At 40.2% G+C, this 21,812-nt stretch overlaps 1 protein-coding gene across 2 annotated transcripts; it reads left to right on the forward strand.

The window, feature by feature from the left end:
- Positions 1-518: 518 nt before the first annotated feature.
- On the forward strand, positions 519-14,187 carry C1H3orf33 (chromosome 1 C3orf33 homolog). 2 transcript variants are annotated; one of them, XM_036120625.2, is made up of 5 exons: positions 519-682; positions 3,167-3,226; positions 7,742-7,889; positions 9,705-9,865; positions 13,381-14,187. In XM_036120625.2, exons 1-5 carry the CDS (start codon positions 569-571, stop codon positions 13,777-13,779), a joined length of 882 nt encoding a protein of 293 aa, XP_035976518.1. In that variant the 5' UTR covers positions 519-568; the 3' UTR covers positions 13,780-14,187. The 2 variants fall into 2 exon arrangements, with proteins under 2 accessions (XP_035976518.1, XP_035976521.1); XM_036120628.2 differs by lacking the exon at positions 519-682 and adding an exon at positions 709-1,137.
- The last annotated feature ends 7,625 nt before the right edge of the window (positions 14,188-21,812 follow it).

Here is a 21,812-nt window from a genome sequence, read left to right on the forward strand (position 1 = left end):
TATACTACTAATAATATACTAAAAACTAATGTAGTCAGCTTTCTACATTTAATTAACAGTTTAACAATTTAGAGCACGTGATATTAGGCTTACAAAGCAACTGTGCAGACTTCAAAGCACAATTCAAAATATAACATGCATCTCGTTATATTTGGGAGCAAGTGCAAGTAATGGACTACTTCAATTTCCTTTCTGCATTGCAGATGCGGAACCCACACTAAGGCTGGGTTAACTGAAGTCACGACCTGATCATCTCCCCTCCCCACCAGGATGGCCGGTAGGCCTTCAGCGCCCGTCCCTGCCCCACATAGACGTCCAGCGCGACGGAAACCCCCTGCATAAGTGCTGGGGTGGGGTCACTGACGCATGTCTCCAACTCAGTTGCGAGGCCCGCCCACGCGACGAGCGAGGGAATAGTCCGCCCTCAGGCCACTCCCAGGCGGCGGAGACTGTCAGTCCGCGCGCGGCGCCCCACGGGAGCCCGGATCCGTGCCGTCCGTCCGAGGAGCGCGGCGCCCCCTGTCGTCCGCCCGAGGAGCGCGCCGCTGGCTCGCGGGAAGCCGGGAACATGGCGGGGCGGCCTGTGGCCCCGGCCTCGCAGCCTCCGGACCGGGATGCAGCGGCGCCCAATGTGGTGGCGCGGGTCTCGCAGTGGGCGGACGACCACCTGCGCCTCGTCCGGGTACCGGAGACCCGCCGGCCGGGCAGGCGGTTGGCCTGGGGCCGCGCGGAGCGAGCCTGAGGGAGACGGGCTGCGGGAGGCCCCGCGCAGTGGAACCGCGGGGGCCCGGGCGGGGCGGAGGGCCTTGTCGCAGGGCCTTGTCGCAGGGGTCAGCGAGTGAGGGGCGGCGGTGGGAGGAGTGCGGCCGGGCTGGGCTCGCTGCGTGAGATGGGCGCGGCGGTCCAAGGAGGCCAGCTCTGCCTAGTTACTGCCAGGACCGTGGTGCGTCCCGGGGACACCTCAGAGACTGAGACGCAGCACAGCTTGGGGCGTCAGCGGCCCCCGAGAGCAGCTGGGGACGGCGAGGCACAGAAGACCAAGGGGGGTGGGGGGTGGGGGGCACGTGGTCCTGTAGGCCTTATGTTTTGAATGAAGTGAGAGAGCACTGGAGTTCGACCAGGAGTGGGACATCTTAGGTGACCAGGCGAGACAAGATTGTGGCTAATCCCCCGGGGCTGGTGTGGTTGATTTGGGGTGGGGTGCAAAGAAAGAGGAGTCAAGGGGGCTGCCCACTGGGTGGATGGTGGTCAAAGTTGCTTCTGTGGAGGAGTTAGGGGTCAGCGATTTGTTGGGAAAATCTAGAGGACTCTTTGGACATGGGAACTTGAAGGTGGAGATATGTGAACTTGAAGATGGTCACTAAAATTCTAAACAGAGTTGTAGATGTTATCTAGGCAACCAGATATAGGAATCTGACCTTGAAGGAAGATTGTAACTGGACATAGAACTTTAGGAATGAACTGCATAAAGCTCCAGTAGTGTTTAAAGCTTGGATGGCATCATGGAACAAGTCAGAAAAGTTACTGAAGAAGTCCTAGAATTGAGACCTGGGACCTGAGGGATTCTCTTAACATGAATTTGGGAAATGAAAAGGAGGAGGTCAGCAAAGACTGGGAAGAAACAGGGAAGGAGGAGGAGGAAAATCAGGAAAACCAGGTGTCCTAGAAGCCAAGTGAAGAGAATATTTTCAGAGAGAATGATTAACTTTGTTAAATTCTTCTGAGAAGTTGAGTAGGACCGTGAGCTTTGCAAATGCTCTGCAGCCATGCAGCACAAGGCCTGGGATCCTGCTGTTTCCTTCACCAGTACAGTTCTTATCCCTAGAATATTGCCTACCACTTAGCAAGGGCTAGATACGCACTGGTGGCATTAATGAATGGTAGATACACACGTGTTATTTGACAAGGCCTGGATTCTTCCAGTGAAGCAGAAATTGGTGCATGGGTTATTTCAAATTAAAAAAATGACTTCAGTAGATTGAGAGAGGAAACGGTGTTTAAATTGGTACATGGAGGGATGCCTGGGTGGCTCAGTCGGTTAAGCGTCTACCTTCTGCTCAGGTCTTGATCCCAGGGTCCTGCTGCTCTGCCTACTTGTGCTCTCTCTTTCTCTCTATCAAATAAATAAATAAAATATTTTTTAAAAATCTTAAAAAAAATAGAATAAATTGGCACATGGATACATTATTCCAAATATCCCAATCACAGTATGTATCCTTGTGTATATTTCCTTTTTTTTTCTACAAATGGGAAATCCACAGAACAAACGAAAGGCATTATGTGTTGGTAATTATAAAATTTTCACTGCCTTGTTTTATGTTTGCCTGATGTTTAGAGCAAGATCAGAGTTGGATCTAAGTGGCTTCACTTGAACACTAAGAGCAATCTTAGCATCTTCATTTCTTTCCTTGTTTATATTTTCAGCTTCATTTCTTACATACCTAGTTGTATTTATTGAAGGAAAGCATGTTGGATTATCACTCTTGTTGAGGGAGTCGCAGGTTCTTATTTTTAAATTAAACTCTTTTAAGTCTATTTTAGTTTTTTTTTTTTAAATTTTATTTATTTATTTGACAGAGAGAGAGAGAGCACAAGCACGGGGAACAGCAGGGAGAGGGAGAAGCAGGCTCCCCGCTGAGCGGAGAGCCCAATGTGGGGCTGGATGCCAGGACCCTGGGATCAGGACCTGAGCTGTCCCAATCTATTCCAGTTTAAATGAAGCACTTTAAAAACATTGATAAGTTCTCCCCAACTGTTTACCCACATATACATCCATTATATTTTAAGGTTTTGATGGTAAAGTTTTCTACCAAATATTTACATTCCCACTGTAGACTCAGGGTTATGCAAGTTACTGTGGGCATTGTTGAAGAAGTGTTAGACCGATTCATGCATTTAAGGAATTCATGGTTAAAAGGAACAGTCAATAGAGAACAATACAATGTTAAATATATAATTACTGTGCATGCCAGATTGAGAGAAAAGAGGGAAGATTAATGAATAGGTAGGCAGTTAAAGTTTGTTGGGAGAAACGGGCCTTTAGTTGAAGGATGTGCCTTATTTGGACATTCAGGGAGGTCAGTCTTTTTTTTTCCCCTTCCAGTTAGTACTTTAACTATCATGAATAATAACTAGTGAGAATTAATCATTTAATCTCTTTCTGAAGAACATCAGCACCGTAATGGCCATAGCTGGAACAATGTTACTTCTCAGAAGTGTTCGGATGGTAAGTTAAAAAATGAAGAAGGCACAATGAAAAGCAAGAGACAGTTAATTTTTTCTCACTTCAAGACCGTTTTTCTTTCAAGCAATGTATCATTTTGTTATTCATATTAGAAGTTTTAAATATTATTTTAGAACAGCAAACCTATTTTAAGATCTTGGTTTAAAAGCAACACATCCACAGGAAAGTGATTGCCCAGTCTGTATTTCCATAATCACTTTTCTTCGCGCTTAAAAAGGCATCTGTAAAGGATTTAGTTGGCTAGAATGCGATAATCACTAAATTGGCATTTCCGACGTTGTGGCATGTCTCAAAACTGTTCTGTATAGTGGTTTTAGGTTTAGATTACAGTCGAATTATATCCTTTAGCACTGAATAATTTATACTTTCTTTGATTTGCAATTATCTGTAAGATCTATTTAATGAATAGAGCAAGAAGTATGATGTAAAAAAATAATTTATGCTTTCAGTTAGCATATTTTATGCCCTTTCAATAATGTTAATAATAGATATTGTGGAATCTGTCTGACAATTCAAGATTTATAAGTGTTTTTTATGTAATTGATTCTTGTCACTGGGTGTAATTGTAGTATCATGTTACAACCTGGTATGGGTTTATTGCTTCTGTGTATATTAATGTCTTACATTCATTATCTCTATATTGTTTTATATTATCATTGACTACGTAGTGTTACCATACTATAGTACATCTTTTCTAACTGTTGCCTTTTCCGACTCCAGTGTCAGAACTTTTATCCCCCCTTTTTTATTCAGTGCCTTGAACTCATTTTTAACCTTATATTTAATAATCTAATAGGTTTTTTTCTTTTAACACCTCCATGATTTTGTAAATCATTCACATTTAGCTTATATATATATTTTTAGAATGGAACTTTTGAAACTTTAGCACTTTTTATTCCACTTTTTTCTTTATCTTACAATCTATGTTCCATGACATTTGTATTTTGAAGGTTTCAAAATTGTCAAAATACTAAATGATCTGATTAAGAATTTAGGTAAAAATAAGGGGCGCTTGGGTGGCTCAGTCGGTTAAGCGTCTGCCTTCGGCTCAGGCCATGATCCCAGGGTCCATCGGGCTCCCTGCTCAGTGAGGAGTCTCCTTCTCCCTCTGCCCCTCACCCCACTTGTGCTCTCTCTCTCTCACTAGCTCTCTCTCTCTCTCAAACAAATAAAATCTTGAAAAAAAAGAATTCAGGTAAAAATAATACTAAGGGATTATTTCTCTTGTTAGCCCTTAAAAATTACATAAATCGGGGCGCCTGGGTGGCTCAGTCGTTAAGTGTCTGCCTTTGGCTCAGGTCATGGTCCCAGGGTCCTGGGATCAAGCCCCGCATCTGGCTCCCTGCTCAGCGGGAAGCCTGCTTCTCCCTCTCTCACTCCCCCTGCTTGTGTTCCTTCTCTCACTGTGTCTCTGTCTGTCAAATAAATAAATAAAATCTTAAAAAAAATTACATAAATCAATTATAGATCATTTTAAGTTATACAATATTAGGTATGTTATTGATTTATGCAAATTACTTATTCATTAATATAAATTTATATTAGTATGTTATGAAGTTATTTATCTTAGACTATAGTTCTGGTGTCTTTTTTTCTTAGATTTTATGGTTTTTGAAAATAGTGACTAGTGATGAGAAGAACAAACTAAGGAGGTGGAAAAAGAACATTGGGACATTAGGGGACAAAAAATTCTATTGTGTAACAGTTGGAGAACTTTGGCTACAAGTAAGAGAAACCCCATGCAACCATGGCTTAACCAAGTTAAAAGGCTTTTTTTCTCATGTCATAAGACTTCTGGAGGTAGGATGCTGCTGGCATTGCTTCTCTGGCTCAGTGACAGAGAGTTTAGGTCTGTATGATTCTCTGTGCCTTTCCTTCATGGCACAGAATGGCTGCTCTAGCTCCAAATAGTGTATTGATGTTCAAAGCAGGAGAGGGAAAAGGAAGGTGCCAGCCACATCTTTTCCTTTTATCAAGAAAGCAAAAGTTTTACCAAAAGCCTTCAGTATACTTTTGCTTACATCCTTTTATCATATGGCCACCTCTAAGTGGAAAGGAGGTTGGGAAAGTGGGCATTTCGCTTTTCCATCCCTTAAAGTACATGATGACAAGGGAGAGAGGCTTGGGAATGGATATTGCATTAACCAACCAAGGACCTGGCACAAGGAGCCTTCACAGCTCTCCTTCAGCTTTCTTTTTGTATTGCTGTTTTTCTCCCCTTTTTCCTCCTCCTGAGTTTACCAATCTCTCATATGCTTTCAATTACTGGTAGAAAAGTCCAAATTTCATATTTAAAAAAAATGATTGAGTTCAGTACTGTGCTAAACACTTGATATACATAATTTCATTTAATACTAAAAATAATCCTATGAAACAGGTGTTCTATTTTTTTAAAAAAGATTTTATTTATTTGTTTGTTTATTTATTTAGGGAGTGGGGAGAGAGGCAGAGGGAGAGAGAGAATCTCAAGCAGACTCTCCACTGAGCACAGAGCCTGACTCAGGGCTTGATCCCATGACCCTGAGATCATGACCTGAGCCAAAATCAAGAGTCAGATGCTCAACCAACTAAGCCATCCAGGTGCCCCGAAACAGGTGTTCTTATACCTAATTTTTATAGATGAGGAGATGCATGCTTGAAGAAGTTAAGTAATTTTCACAAGATCATCCAGCTAATATGTGGCAGAACTGGATTTCAAATTTCATCTTCCTGAATTTGAAACCCTTATTATTTTCTCTTTACAGTGCTTCCAGCTTTTGTCTGTTTGCCTTTAGGACATTTCCTTCACCATCTGAAGCTTAGGGACAATGTTCTTGTTAGTGGCATCATCTTTCTGCCTCTTTTAGAGAGCAGGATGTTTATCACAAGCTCAGAATTCACTTCCTTTAAAGATATCTTCCTCAAATGTTCTTATTCTTTCGATTTTTGACCCTTTAGCATTTATGACTTTATTTACTTATTTGAGAGAGAGGTAACATGGGCAGGGGCAGAGGGAGTGGGAGTGGGAGAGAGAATCCTAAGCAGGGGCTCAATCTCATGACCCTGAGATCATGACCTGAGCTGAAATCAAGAGTCAGATGCTTAACCGACTGAGCCACCCAGGAACCCAAACCCTTTAGCACTTATACTTTATATATATATTTTTAAGATTTTATTTATTTGACAGAGAGAGAGCACAAGCGGGTAGCGTCAGGCAGAGGGAGAGGGAGAAGCAGGCTCCCTACCGAGCAGAGAGCCTGACGTGGAGCTCGATCGCAGGCCCCTGGGATCATGACCCGAGCCAAAGGCAGACACCCAACTGACTGAGCCACCCAGGCACCCGCTTATACTTTATCTTAAACCTATTTATGTATTGCTCTGCTGTTGTATTCTGGTTTTATGTATATTGTTAGTTCATCTTCCAGATAGTGCCTGTTATATGACAGAAACACAGCACCGAACTTTCTGCTGTTGAGGGATTATTGGATGCAGGAAAGGTAGATGCAGTGGGATCTGCCTTTAAAGGTTCTTCACATAGACTGTGAGTTCCTTGAGAGTATGAACATGGATTCTATAGACAGTTTCGTTCCCTAGCTCCTTAATAATTTCTAAAACTCCAAACATCAAGGCAGTCTTAGATCTTTTTATGTATATCTGTCAATGAAAACACCTAAAAATTAAAAAGGGATAGATGTTTAGTAATTGAAGACATCATTAGTGACCCTCTCTACTTCTTCTAAGTCTCATCTCTCCTGTGCGAAATATTCTTGGTTTTCTCATGTGGTGTGGTTTCCAGGCTCTTTATCATCTTTTTTCTCCTCTTCTAGCTTTGTTCCAGTTTGTTGAAGTCTTTTATGAAATGTGATACCCAGGGAAGCACAGTATATTCCATTAGGGCCTGATTTGGAGCAATCTCTTCCTCACTTCTCTTGTTTTGGATCCTGTTCCTTACAACGTTGCTTGGTGTTTGAACTTTGGTGGGGAGCAGTGGGGAGTCAAGAGGAGAGGGAGTTTGTACTTTTTTTTTTGTAGACTTGTCACACTTTCATTTCATTTTGAGTTCACAATGAACTAAAAGTTCTTAATCTTTTTCATATGTGCTACAATTAGTTTATTCTCTTCTATCCTACATTAGTTTTGGGGAGTACAGGGGAAGAATTTTATATTTTATCCCATCATCCTAGTTGTCAGGATCTTTTAAAATACTAACTCTCACTCTTAGTATTCATACTTTTTTTTTCCCTGAAAGATTTTTTTTAAAGTAATCTCCACACCCAATGTGGGGCTCAAACCAAGGTCAAGAGTTGCATGCTCCACCAACAGAGCCAGCCAGGTGCCCCACTCCTATAAACACTTTGATTAAATCATAGTTAAATATTAATCTAAAATTAAGGATCAAATTAAAATTTTTCAGTGGTTATGTCTTCTTGTTAAATGTTTAGATGACAATTTGACATACTTAATTTTAAAATGAAAATAATAATTAAATGTTATATATATATTTTTATAAATCAACAGACCTCAAAATTTACAAGTTCTTCAGATATTCCAGTAGAATTTATACGAAAGAATGTTAAACTACGTGGACGATTACGCCGAATAACTGAGAATGGTTTAGAAATTGAGCATATTCCTATCACTTCACCTATTATATCTTCATGGAAAAGTAAGTAAAGTGCAAGACTAATACAAGTATTTTAGTATTTGTTAATTAGAAGTTATTTGTAAAATAGCAAAAAATGTCATTTTAAGTTTTAATAACTTTGTGAGAAAAGTATAAACTCTTGGCTTTAAATACCAGGAACTATTTAATTTGGCTCCAGATTTCCTTTTTTCCCCCCTTCCTCCTTTTATTCAGCCATTCAGTATTTCATTCAGGCGTTCATGCATTCTTTCCACAAATATTGAGCAACTGTTATGTTCTAGGCCCTATACTAGCTGTATGGTGTTGAGGGAAACAGACAAGATTGCCTTTTGGAGCTTACAGTCTAAGTGGAAAATAGACAACAGACAAATGAAGATTGTCCTAAGAATTATGAAGAAAAGGAGCAAAGTGCTAGTTTGAGCATTAGTGGAGTCATGTGAACAGGGAACCTACAGCTCTAAAGTGGTCAGAGAAAGCCTCATTGATGAGTTGTTATTTAATCAGAGACCTGAAGAATGAGAGAGGGCTGGCTAGGCAGAGGGTGTGTGGGAATGAACTTGGTCCTTTGACAAGCCATATGAAGACGGGTAGAGTGCTGTGGCGTGCAGAAGAAGGGGACAAGAGACACCAAAGGAGACTGGAGAGCTGAGCAAGAGCTGGATGTTTCCTGCTGCTATTCCCATGTCTCCCTGCTTTGTGTCAAAGACCCCACCCCACAGACCTTCTGGCCTGCTGTTTACTTGGGTTCTCATGCCCTGGAGCACAGTTTCCCCAGAGTGCCTTGCTCCTATTGAACTCCAATTCTTTAGTATCCAGCTCAAATGTCAGCTCTTCTGTGAAGCTTTCCTTAACTCCCAAGCAGAATTAGCCTCTTTCTTTACTACACCCACACCAAGTTATACACACTGCGGTTACAGTACTTAAACACATTTTCCTATAATCATGTGTTTAGGCTTGTATCCTCCCACTAAACTGAGCCTCTGGTGGGCAGGGACCTTTTCCTACCTAGCTCATTATTCACAGTCCCTAGGGAAATAATTGTTAGCCAATAAAAACTTGGTAAAACTTGTTGAATAAATTTAGTTATATTTAAAGATCTTCTTAATATTGTTTTAATTTTATAAAGAAAGGGGTTCTTATTTTTTACCCTCAAATGAATGAATATCATGAATGAATATCACTCTGTTCATGAGATATGACTGTGAAGGAATCAGATTGATTTTTTTTTCCCCAGACATACCTGACATGATTGATTCTTTTAACAAATCAAACAGAACTTAAACACTTTGAATGACTATTGTTCCCTAAAGAGAGATTACCTAGGATGTTTATTTGCTGGGCATTTCGATCTAAGCAGGATTTAGACTTCATAAATCCTCTACCTTCTCAGTTGTTGTAATTATGTTGTCATAATTTAAATCTCTTCTCTCTGAAATAGTGATGACTCTTCAGGGCTCAGGCAGCAAAGTCACTCCCTGGGTTTGTCCAGGCTGTACACTACACGACTCTGGGATGCTAGTCAATAGGAACCTGCTTCCGGAGGTCATGCAGTGACACAGCACTGTAAATTGCCATATATGCATATTATTATTAATGGCTTCTCCATCCTTCTGGAGCTTACTGAAATGGGTTTTTTACATTATTCCATCTGTTACATGCTTGGGTTGCTTTAAAAGAAAACTTGAATACAGATATAAATGGACCTACATCTAGAGAGTCTGGGTGTTTGTAAAGAAACAATATATTCAGTTGTTTGGGAGAGGGGACATGTGACTTTGAAATTTGCTTTTGCAACATGGTATTAAAGCTAGACAATTTTCTACCTAACCTTTTTAGAAGAGCCATGTGGTGTTTTGCTGGTTAAGCTGGCAGGAGTAGAACTCACTGAAACTGGGAAGGTGTGGTTACAAAAAGAGTTAAAACCTTCCCAACTGCTATGGTTTCAACTTCTTGGAAAGGAGAATTCAGTACTCTTTTGCTATCTTCTAGTGAATAAGGTAAGTAGAGTGAAGAAATAATGAGCAATATTTTATTCTTTTTATTTGTACACAAACATCATTAATTAGAACCTTGAATCTGCAATGTGACTAATTTTTGTCTCTCTTAACTGCTATTCATAGTGATCATGTATAGAGAACCAGGTGTTTCATATATACATTTTGTTATTAAATTTTATTTGTATGTTTATTATAGAAAAAATGAAAAATTAAGAAAATGGAAGAAACTTAAAATTATTAATGACTTTGGACATTGCTCACTTAAGGATTATCTTTACACATTTACTTACACACGAGTATAGTGTTATCACCCTTGTTATTAGAAACTGCTTGTTGAGTGAGCCCTGTCAACTGGAAACTACAAAGAGCAAGGGTGTTTTCTGAAGTAAATAGTGCTCAGTCTCTGAACTCTAAAGTCGAGCATTTTTAAATCCTGTTTATGATCAGTAATCAGTCATCTGAAGATTTTGCCTCAGAGTTTTCCTACCATTATGATTGACCATGGCCATTGGGTAACTGGGGATGCCATGGAGCTTCATCAGTGTTGCCGTGTCTCTGTCCTGAGCCCTTGCGTGAGCCTTACTTCGTACTGCTTTTGGTGGACGATTACTGAAAAAAGAATGTAGAAAACTAAATAGGTAAAGTGTTATGACAGTATTAAGAACAGTTTTCTTATTCTTAAAGTCCCTTATCAAACAAAAATAACCTGAAGAAAAAAATAACCTCACGTTAAAGTGATTAAAATTGTAACCATTTTAATTCTTCAGAGCTTTTTGAACTATTAATAGAAAGCCTGATGAAACCCATTAATTTCTGTATGTCCAGATCATATTCAGTGCTTTCAAAATAAGAATTATCCAACACTGATTGGTTGAAGTGTTTTACAGTGAAAAGTAAGCTGGTAATACAAAATCAAGATGCCAAAGGCCTTATAAAAATATTACCTTCTCGGGGCACCTGGGTGGCTCAGTCGTTAAGCGTCTGCCTTCGGCTCGGGTCATGATCCCAGGGTCCTGGGATCGAGCCCCGCATCGGGCTCCCTGCTCGGCGGGAGGCCTGCTTCTCCCTCTCCCTCTCCCGCTCCCCCTGCTTGTGTTCCCTCTCTCGCTGTGTCTCTCCCTGTCAAATAAATAAATAAATTCTTAAAAAAAAAAAAAATCATCACCACATATAAAAAAAAAAAATATTACCTTCTCTGGCACCTGGCTGGCTCAGTCAGTGGAGCATGTGACTCTTGATCTTGGGGTCATGAATTAGAGCCCCACGTTGGGTGTAGAGATACTTAAAAATAAAAAAATTTGGGTGCCTGGGTAGCTCAGTAGGTTAAGTGTCTGACTCCTGATTTCTGCTCAGGTCATGATCTCAGGATCATGAGATCGAGCCAGGCATTGGGCTCTACACTCAGCAGGGAGTCTGCTTGAGATTCTCTCCTTCTCCCTCTGTCCCTCCCCCTGCTGGCCCCTGTGTATGAGTGCTCTCTCTCTCAAATAAATAAATCTTATTTGATGAGCAGGGGCCAGCAGGGGGAGGGACAGAGGGAGAAGCAGGCTCCCCACTGAGCTGGGAGCCTGACAGGGAGCTCATCCTAGGACTCTGGGATCATGACCTGAGCCTCAGGCAGATGCTTAACTGACTGAGCCATCCAGGCGCCCACTAAATAAAATCTTTAAAAATAAATAAAATAAATTATAAATAATAAAAAATAAAAATTAAAAAAAATTTTTTTAAATTAAAAAAAATTATCTTCTAAGTTGAGAAGTGTATTTTATTTATCCTCAAAACCAGCCTATGCAGTCATTGTTTTTACTCCCATTTACAGATGGGACTCCGGGTAACCAAGTGGAAGAGCCTGTATTCAACCCAGCTCTTTCTGGCTCCTGAGCTCATACTTTGCCTTACATACTTTAGCTTATATTGCTTACTAGGTGACCAAACTATGCAGTATATGCACACGGTGGTAATTTACATCTGTTGAATTTTACTAATGTGTGAGATTGAATTTTAGTTATTCTGATTTTGGTTTAAGGGAATGAGCTCTTAAAATTTAAAAGATTGAGAAAAATATGATAAATCCTTTAAGACTGTATTTATTAACTCATTATTATAACCAAAAGTTACTGCATTTAAGGGAAAAAAGGTTACTTCGTTCCTTCAGAAAGTCCTAAAAAATGTCTCCTACTTGAAACCTGGAGTTTTCACATTTTTAAAATTTAACTGTGAAGTACTTGACTAACAAAGCTATTAAATTATTAATATGTTGTTAAAATTAATCTTGTTAGGTTAAAATCCCACAAGGACTGTATAAACAGCTAAGCAGGATCTCTTTTTTTTTTTTTTTAAGATTTTAAAAAATTTTTAAGTAATCTGTACACCCAACATGGGGCTCAGACCCACAACTCCAAGATCAAGAGTCTCAGGTCCGCTGACTGAGCTATAAATTGGTGGGAAAAAATCCCACTTACCCAGTTTGATTAGGAAGTGAGGTTTTCCTTGAAGGAAATTTCCTGAAGGATGAAGATTCAAGGTCTAGGACTATTTTTAATGTTAATTATTTTGTGGGAAGTCTTTTAAAAATGTATTTACATGCCAGCACCTTCTTACATGCTGGAATTCTGAAGCCTAATCTAACAGTTCAGTGATGATTCAGTTCAATCTGCATTTGTATACTTTTTAGTTTCTTTTGCTATGGCCTTCTGTTGTTTTGCCTATCCTGTGTGCTCCTTTCCCCCTCCAAACAGCAAACAAACCAAAAACACTTTTTATACTTTACTACTTCTATGTCTCTTTGGGTTAGAAGACCAGTGAGTCTGTGGAGAAATGATATGTTACAAAAGAAGCAATTAAGAGGCGCCTGGGTGGCTCAGTCGGTTAAGCGACTGCCTTCTGCTCAGGTCATGATCTCAGGGTCCTGTGAATGAGCCTGGCTTTAGGCTCCCTGCTCAGCAGGGAGTCTCCTTCTCTCTCTGCCCCTCCCCCTGCTCATGCTTGTTTCTCTCTCAAATAAATAAAATCTTAAAAAAATAAAGTAAAAGAGGCAATTGACTTCGAACAAGAATCTCTTCTAGTAATGAAATTCTTGGATTTAGCGTTAGCTGTTTTAAGCTCTTGGAGATCCCTTTGCTTTATGTTGTTTGGCTTTTCTCTGAAGGATAAGTTGCTGAATGACTGATTTATTTATTTATTTTTTAAGGATTTTATTCATCTATTTATTTTAGGGAGAGAGAGAGAGAGAGAATGCGTGGAGGAAAGGGAGGGGCAGAGGGTGAGGGAGAGAGAGAGAATCTCGCACAGACTGTGCACTGAGCACAGAGCCCACCGCGGGGCTCGGTATCATGACCCTGAGATCATGAGCTGAGCCAAAATCAAGAGTTGGGCACTTAACCCACTGAGCCACCCAGGCGCCCCTCTGAATGACGATTTAATTTAAGTAAATAAATAAATTTTAAAGTGAAGAAGATGTTACAGGTATAGTGCAATTTTCTTTAGTAATTGGTTTGTGTTATTTTTTATTCAAGGGTAGATTTTTTAGTGTGAGTCTGAATGAAGAAATTTTGAGAAGAGGCCTTGGCAAAACTGTTCTTGTTAAAGGGCTAGATTATGATTCTAAAATCTATTGGACAATTCACAGAAACTTACTTAAAGCCGAATTAACAGCCTTAAAAAAAAGAGAAGGAATATGGAAGGAAGAATCTGAAGAAAGTTATTTGGAAAAATTCAAAGGCTCCTGGAGAGAAATATGGAAAAAAGACAGTTATTTTAAAAACATTGGATCAGATTTCAATTTGAAAAAAGGAGGTTATTATGACAAATTTAGAAGGACTTATGAAACATGGAAAGACAACATAAATAACTACTCCTTAATACTGAAGTTCAGAGAACTTATGAATTGCATACACTTTCGTAGAAAAGGGTGAACTATTCCAAGAGGTCTGGAGGTGACCCACTCAGAAAAGAGTAAAATATGTAAATACATGGATGTTTTTCATTGAGTTGAAGTGGAAATTTCTCTGAATGATCGAAGTTGCACTCTAATGGTATTTAAATATTTAAGAGATGATTGTTTTAAATGTAGTATCAGAATAATTTAAGCAAATTGTGGTTAATGTAATATGGTTTTAGGAAAAACTGAATACTCAATAAAGTTACCAGGATAAAGGTTGTATACGTTTAGTGTTAATATTTGAAGAGAGAGTTTAACTATTGGGCACTGTTACTGTAGTTATTTTCGGCATCCATATTTAATTTTTGTTGAAAGAGAGTATTTGTTTACTTTTCCAGTTTTATCAATTTTGATTACTTGTAATAAACTAACTCTGTACACATCATGGCTGAGGCTACTTTTTTCGCCTGATTGATTTCTAACTGCCTAACAGTGTGGGGCAAAGCTCCATGAGAAGGTCACTTAAACCATTTCTAGTAATAAAGAACGGCTAATTTCTACCTGTTGTTAGATGAAGGGGATAACCCTCCAGACAGAACCATGAGGATAATTGTAAGGACGGAAAGCAATGTGCTGAGGGTGGCATCAACCAAAAAGAAAGAACAGGGATGCTTCAGACATTGTTGAGCCCCTAAAGTAGCCAATCTTTGAAGTATCTTGTGTCCCAGTTCCTCATGTGACATGGTAAATTTCTTTGTTTTTAAAGCCTGTTTGAGTTCGTTTGAGGATCTGATATACACATACATTTGCTGCTAAAATCATCCTAACACTACAAGCTTCTCTTATAACACCAGCGATAATCCACTAACATCCACGATGTCTATAGAAGGTTTTCTTAATGATTTATGATGCTGACAAAAGTCAGAGGTTCCACATGGTCTAAAGAGCTGACTACTGTTAGAATCAGTAATTCATCATGAGAAGCTTATTGCTGCTTCCTGACTGCTGGTGAAAACGTAAAGTAGATTTCCCAACATTTTCTAATTAAACGACATTAATTTTTAGTAAGGTCTCAAATCTTCCACAGGTTCTTGTTCTTGTGGTTTTATTTCATCACTTTTGGGGTAGGATGGGATGTTATATCCTAGCTTTTATCCCCTGGGTCTAATGCCTCAGTAGCTTTTCTCTTTGTTTTAAGGGGATGTCCTATCTTTATTGACAGAGAAGTTAACAGAGTACGTTTAAAACTAGTTCTGTGGCAAGCTCGTGGGCCTGCTTCTTTCCCAGTTTGCCTCCCAGTGATGTCGGATCTCATCACAGTTACCACTGTAATCGGTTCTGATGACCTCTGCCAACGCAGTTGGTGCACCACTGTCTTTCCAGATAAGCTGTGTGAAGGTGAAGCTGGTGCAGGTCTTTTTGTGGACTAGATGAAATGACTTGTTCTAACCTTTGCCTTGATTATTTAGTAGGAAAACCCTGATTTTATGGACAAGATGGACAAGAAGAAAAATAGACCAGCGGGACTCCTGTTGTGTGCAGTCACCATTTACTGAATGTTCTTGTTCTCCACTTAGGTAGTAGCAGTATTAACATGTACTTGAAGGTTAGGAGGAATCCCATTGGCCAGCAGCTTTCTTCTGGGTCAACAATATCTGTTTTTCTGGCTTTTGTCTCTGGTCTTTCTTGTAGATCAGCTTGTTTGATGGTCCAAGGGCAAGGTGAACTATACAGTTACAGAGGCTAGATCTTTATTACATGAGACAGTTATAATAGGGTCATCTGAAAAAGTAGAAAACTCCCTTTTAGGCTGAATTTCTGACCAAAGCCTGAGTTCTTTGCCTTTCTCAAATAAAGGATTTACTTGTGGTCACTTATCTTCAGAACAACAGGGTCTATGAATCATGGAACACTACATCGAAAAGTAATGATGTAATGTATGGTGATTAACATAACAATAAAAAAGTAAAAAAAAAAAACCAACCCAGGGTCTATGACTGCCTTTTCCCCTTGACCTTCTTTCCTTTTGGTATCTTGGGTATCTAGACCCCTTTACTTTTTTTTTTTTTTTAAAAGATTTTATTTATTTGACACAGAGAGAGAGACATAGCAAGAGAGGGAACACAAGCAGGGGGAGTGGGAGAGGGAGAAGCAGGCTTCCCGCCAAGCAGGGAGCCCGATGCGGGGCTTGATCCCAGGATCCTGGGATCGTGACCTGAGCCAAAGGCAGACGCTTAACGACTGAGCCACCCAAGCACCCCTAGACCACTTTACTTTTTAAATATATTTCTATCAAATAAATTTAGTTCTTACTGTTTTTTCTAAATGATTGGATTCTAATGGCCCCTTTCAATATATTTTCTTTTAGACTCACATTTCCTTTTTTGTGTTTTATTAATTTGTCATTTTCCAGTCATACTTCTTATATGTGAAATGTTGACAGCAACACTAGCTTTATCATAATTAAATGTGAACAAAGCTTGAGAGAAGAGTGAAAACTGTGCCCATACATATATGATCCAGCATTGTCATTATTTGGCAGCTAAAAGTATATTCCAACAACACCCAGAGAGAGAAAACATACAACCAAAGTCTCCTTACATTTTGCTTTCCTTGTGTTGACATTTGTTAGTTTCATTCATGAGACAGATGTCCAAATGCTGGTTCTTCTCTAGCACATTTGGTCATGGTTATTCCTTGAGTGTTCTCTAGGGGCTCCCTATCATAGTCCCCTGGATTGAGAGATTCTTACCTCTTTCTCTCCCTACCTGCTTAACTCCCAAGGCAGTTTAGTCCACAGCCTTTTACTGTTGGATCCCCACCACCAGGGATGGCAAGGACACATGAGTTTAATTGTGGAACGTGACTGGGCTTAATCACTCCATTCATGGGTATGTGTTGTGGGGAGTATTAGCAAGTCAGCTTCAGTCCTGCCACTTTCCATGGTGTCAATTCACCTTACAGGAAACTTGTGCATTTTTTTTAAAGATTTTATTTATTTGAGAAAGAGAGAGCGCTTATGCGCATGCACGAGTGAGTGGGAAGAGGGACAGAGGGAGAGGGACAGCAGACTCCCTGCTGAGCGGGGAGCCTGATGCTAACATAGGGCTTCATCCCAGGACCCTGAGATGACCTGGGTTGAAGTCAGCCACTCAACTGAGTGAGCCACCCAGGTACCCTGGAAACTCATGTATTCTTAAACTAAGTGGTAGGGATGTAAGCTATTCACCAGCCACTCACTCTCTTTTGCTTCCCTCTTTTTATCATGCTTCTTTCTCCTTATCTCAGGTAAATGAAGTACTAGAAGGCTCTGTAGCTTAGCAAATATCAGAAAAGAGATAATCACTATTTCCTAACTTAGTGGAAACAGGATATATGGCACCCTCAGTCTAGTAGAAAAGGGAATGAAGTGCTAATGTCAAATCTTCCCTGGGTGAACAGGAGAGAGAAGGGATGGTTGCTGCTCCACAAATTCTAACCGTTCAACTCTTCCTTATTTCAAGACCTCTTATACATTTTGGTCCTGAAATCTTCTAAATCAGCTTGGTCTTTCCCACCACTGGGAAAGCCTGGGGAATCTGCTGCCAGAAATGCAATTTTTTATTTTTTTTTTTTTAAAGATTTTATTCATTTGACAGAGACACACCGAGAGAGGGAACACAAGCAGGGGGAGCAGGAGAGGGAGAAGCAGGCTTCCCGCTGAGCAGTGAGCCCGATGCGGGGCTCGATCCCAGGACCCTGGGATCATGACCTGAGCCGAAGGCAGATGATTAACGACTGAGCCACCCAGGTGCCCCCAGAAAAGCAATTTTTAAAAAACACCTGACTCAAAGAAAAATCAGGGCCACTGATCTCAATAGTTCTGCTATCTCTTGATATGGAACCAAGGCAAATGAAAAAAAAATGAAATTTCCTTACTACTTACAGCCCATTGACAAGTCCTTGAAACAGGAAGGGTGACATTCCTCTAGGAACTCAGCTGCCTCCATGCTAATACTTTGCTAAGGTCAAAAGGCAATCATGGCTTAACATTATCATGACCTCTGGGATCCTGTAAGACTTCTTTAACATATAAAAATTCCTTTAACTTCCCTTATCTCTACCCCCCAAGATATATGTTAGCAATCATCCCCTAAGCATATGGTCCACTGATATACATCTGAAGGGTCTCATGACTGAGGTTTTACTAGACAGTAATAAATGCCCTTTTCCTAACAATGGCTAACCCCCTCAAGGTCCTGGAAACCTTGCTTCCAAAATTCCCTATAGACTTACAATGTCCCTAACCCCCTTCCCACCTTGAAAGTATATAATCACCACCCCTCACAACCCTAATGCAGCTCTTTCTGCCCAGGGGTCCTGTCCCTGTGCTTTAATAAAACCACCTTTTTGCACTGAAGATATTTTAAGAATTCTTTCTTGACCGTTTGCTCCAAACCCCAATAGGTCCTCATCATCTCTCATTTATTCCTGCTCTTTCAGGTGACTCTGAGAATAGTAAAGATCCCAGCCAGTACCTCACACCGACCTGGTACATTTGCAAAACCCGCTTAGGAGAATCAACCACATCTGAGGCAAACAGATAATGTGCTAAGAGTTTTATCTTCTTCTGGATTTCTCCAGCATCATTTGGTTCCTCACCAAGGTGAAGTTTGTAGGGGGAAGGAAAAATAATTTTCCCTCTACTCTTCTAGGTTCTTGGCTGAGACACACCTGTAATGAAAAGACAGATTAACAGAAGAAAAACAGAATTTAATAACATGTATACCTCCTGTGTACCCGGGAGATACCAAGGAAAGCTGAGTAACTCCCCAAAATGGCCTAAGCCATCCCCTTAAATAACAGCTCCAGCTAAAGACTAGAAGATGTTGGGGGATGGGGAGGCCAGTTATGAGAAGTTACCCTGAAAAGCCCAGTAAACAAGGGTAAGGTTGTTATGCAGATTTAAATCCATGCCTTCTCCACTGATAAATTTCTAGAGATTTAGAGTCAGATTTAGTTTCCCTGGTACACAGAGAGAGAGACACCTTTACAAATGGAGAGGTCCCTTATAAATGTAAATTGTTCTGATAAAAGAGTAACTGTTACTTGGTTTTTAGAACTTCTATCTGCAGTTTCTTAAAAATAATCAGCTCAAGGTAATCCTTATGTCAAAGAGCCATATTTTGGGGTGACATATTTTGCTCCCGTACATTTGCATCTTTGAGACTGGAGTCTCTCCATGTGTTGTCAAGGGGCAGATTGTGGACAGTTTGTCCTAAATCCAATGGTTGTATATGGCATTGATTTGAACAGTGACTTTTCAAAGAAACAACATGATTCAGGAAGCCAAGAAACAGCAGCACTTCAGAATTCATGGCACCAACGGAATGATTATTACTTAAGCCACCATTAATAGGGATGGCAGATACACTAAGGAGTTCAGCTACTGGGGGGATAGCTGGGGTGGATATGGTTTCCCGACTCTTCTTTGTGGTGTGGGGAGGAAAAAGTTTTCCTCTACCTTCTTTGGGTCCCTGGCTGGGTCTGAAAATTAAACTGATAAAGACAGAGTAACAGGAGAAAAGGATATAAATTGATTTAATACAAGTTTTATGTGACACGAGAACTTTCATAAGGAAATAAAGACCTGAAGAAACAGACCTCCAGCTATAGGGAAGGCACTTCTCTAGGGAGGATTTTGTGACCAGTTTCAGGGAAGAAGGGCAAGGGAGGGAGATCAGAATGACCTTCCTGCTCCTGCTGTTTTCTCAGACTCCTTCAGCTTAAAATACTCACTCTGCCAAGGTGCCACTTTTGGGATAGTGTGTCCTGAATCCCATCAGTGTTTTGGAGCTTTCCTAATGTCATTACCAATGCAACTATTTCAATGAAGGCAAGTCACAGGAAGAAAGTAATGCAAAAATTTTTTAAGATTTTATTTATTTGAGAGAGAGAGAGCACAAGCAGGGGGAGTGGCAGAGGGAGAGAGAGAAGCAGATTCCTCTGCTGAGCAGGGAGCCCGATGCAGGACCGGATCACAGGACCCTGGGATCATGACCTGAGCGGAAGGCAGACGCTTACGCGACTGAGCCACCCAGGTGCCCCAAGTAATGCAAATTTATAAAAAGAATGAAAAAAATTAAAAATGCAAGATTAAAAATTAAAATATTAAGAACAGGGGCGCCTGGCTGACTGTCAGTAGAGCATGTGACTCTTGATCTTGGGGTCATGAGCTCAAGCCCCACGTTGGGCATAGACCTTACTTTAAAAAAGTTAATTAAAAAATTATTAAAAATATTAAGAACAGAACTTTAGAAGGGAAGTAGTAAAAAAAGCTTTAAAATGAACTAACTCTACTTCTGTTTCAAGATGGCCGTTGAGCTCATTCTTTTAACTTCCATTCAAATTACGTCAAAATATCAAATATTAAATAGAAAAAATTGGTATCAGTGATAGAAAACGGGAAGATGCCATTAATTAGCTAGATAGTTTTGCAAACCATGATGAAGTGGAATTGGATTGAGATACGATTCAATGGTTCAGTATTCTTCAGGAAAGAAGGTGATGTTCAGCTAGGAATTAAGTCAATGCCCTAGTTTGGGATCTCTGAATGATATGAATTCCTTTTGGGCTGGGCAGAGTAATTCTTCATGATCTGGAAGTGTAAGGCCAAATGTGAAATCACCCAGTACCTAATGTGGAGGGAAAATAGGATGTCAGGAGTTCATAGTATATATCTTATTCAGCTGGACAAGGATAATGTTGTCTCCCAGTCCTGCAGTGTGTGAATTTCTTGGTCAGTCTGTCTGGATGTTCCAACTCTGCTCTCCAGAAGATTTTTCCTTATCCTCCACAGCTCTTCAAAGGCTCGTCCATTAGAGAGGATCTACCCTTTGAGGGCTGGACAACTTTAGTAGCTCCTTTTTGTTGATGTGGGCTCATGGTCAAAGGGTTGAGCAATCACAGGCCTTTTTTTTCTCCCAGAGACTTGATCTGTTTGCTTTGAGATCTATCAATTTGCTGGACAGAAAGTGTGCACTGTTGACCACACTTGTTTCTATTCTAAGCACTACTGCTTTGCTTCTTCATTTTTAAAGGACATACTGGATCAGTGTTTTTCAACTATTGGCCGTGAACTATTAGTGAGGCGTGAAGTCAATTTAATGAGTTGCCACCAGCAATTAAAAAAGGAAGAAAAAAAGAACAGAATAGGGGCACCTGGCTGGCTCAGTGGTAGAACATGCAACTCTTGATCTTGGGGTCCTGAGTTCAAGCCCCAAGTTGGGCTAAGAAAAATAGAACAGAATAAAATACATTGAGTGCATTGCACATAGCAAGATAAGTGTTGTTTTGTTAATTTTTTGCATGTTATAAATATATTTGAATACGTGTACTGGCTTGCAGTGCAAAAGTATATGGGTTACTGAAAAATCACTGCAGATCTCATTTCTTAGCACTCTTATGAAGAAGCCTGATGAAAAGATTTCCACAACTAAATTGAGGACAGGTAATTCAGACAGAAGTCGAGTTTTTAAAAAATTGAGGTATTGGGATAATTCTATTTTCTGTTTTGTTTTGGTTATCAAAACATAGCTTGTAGATACTTTAGCAATGAAATTGAAAAATTAGTGCCCTCTTCTGTTCTTCCATAACACTGAACACCTATCTACTTTAGCACTTGTCACATTATATTATAATTATTTACCTGTCTTCTCTCTCTTCCAAAGTAGAATGGATCCTGTAACTCAAACCAAACTTTATAAATATTGGAGCATTTCTGCTTTCTCCACAGCATTTAGTTCAGTTTCTTACTCATTGGCAACTCTAGAAATATTTGTTAAATAAAGGTATGAAATAAAGAATGAAGTAGACTGCGGGGCCTGGCTGACTTAGTTGGTAGAGCAAGTGACTCGATCTCAGGTTTGTAGGTTCGAGCCCCATGTTGGGTGTAGAGATTACTTAAAAAAAAGGGGGGGGTGCCTGGGTGGCTCAATCGTTAAGCGTCTGCCTTCGGCTCAGGTCATGATCCCAGGGTCCTGGGATAGAGCCCCGCATCAGGCTCCCCGCTCAGCGGGAAGCCTGTTT

This window comes from Halichoerus grypus, chromosome 1 (genome assembly GCF_964656455.1).
Source record: "Halichoerus grypus chromosome 1, mHalGry1.hap1.1, whole genome shotgun sequence".
NCBI classification, from domain to species: Eukaryota; Metazoa; Chordata; class Mammalia; order Carnivora; family Phocidae; genus Halichoerus; species Halichoerus grypus.

What these genes read in the sequence shown, in the direction of transcription:
- C1H3orf33 (XM_036120625.2), top strand. Translation starts at nt 569, where the DNA reads ATGGCGGGGCGGCCTGTGGCCCCGGCCTCGCAGCCTCCGGACCGGGAT. An exon ending in TTCTCAGAAGTGTTCGGATG is followed by an intron (nt 3,227 to 7,741) that starts GTAAGTTAAAAA and finishes ATAAATCAACAG; the next exon opens with ACCTCAAAATTTACAAGTTC. An exon ending in TATTATATCTTCATGGAAAA is followed by an intron (nt 7,890 to 9,704) that starts GTAAGTAAAGTG and finishes TAACCTTTTTAG; the next exon opens with AAGAGCCATGTGGTGTTTTG.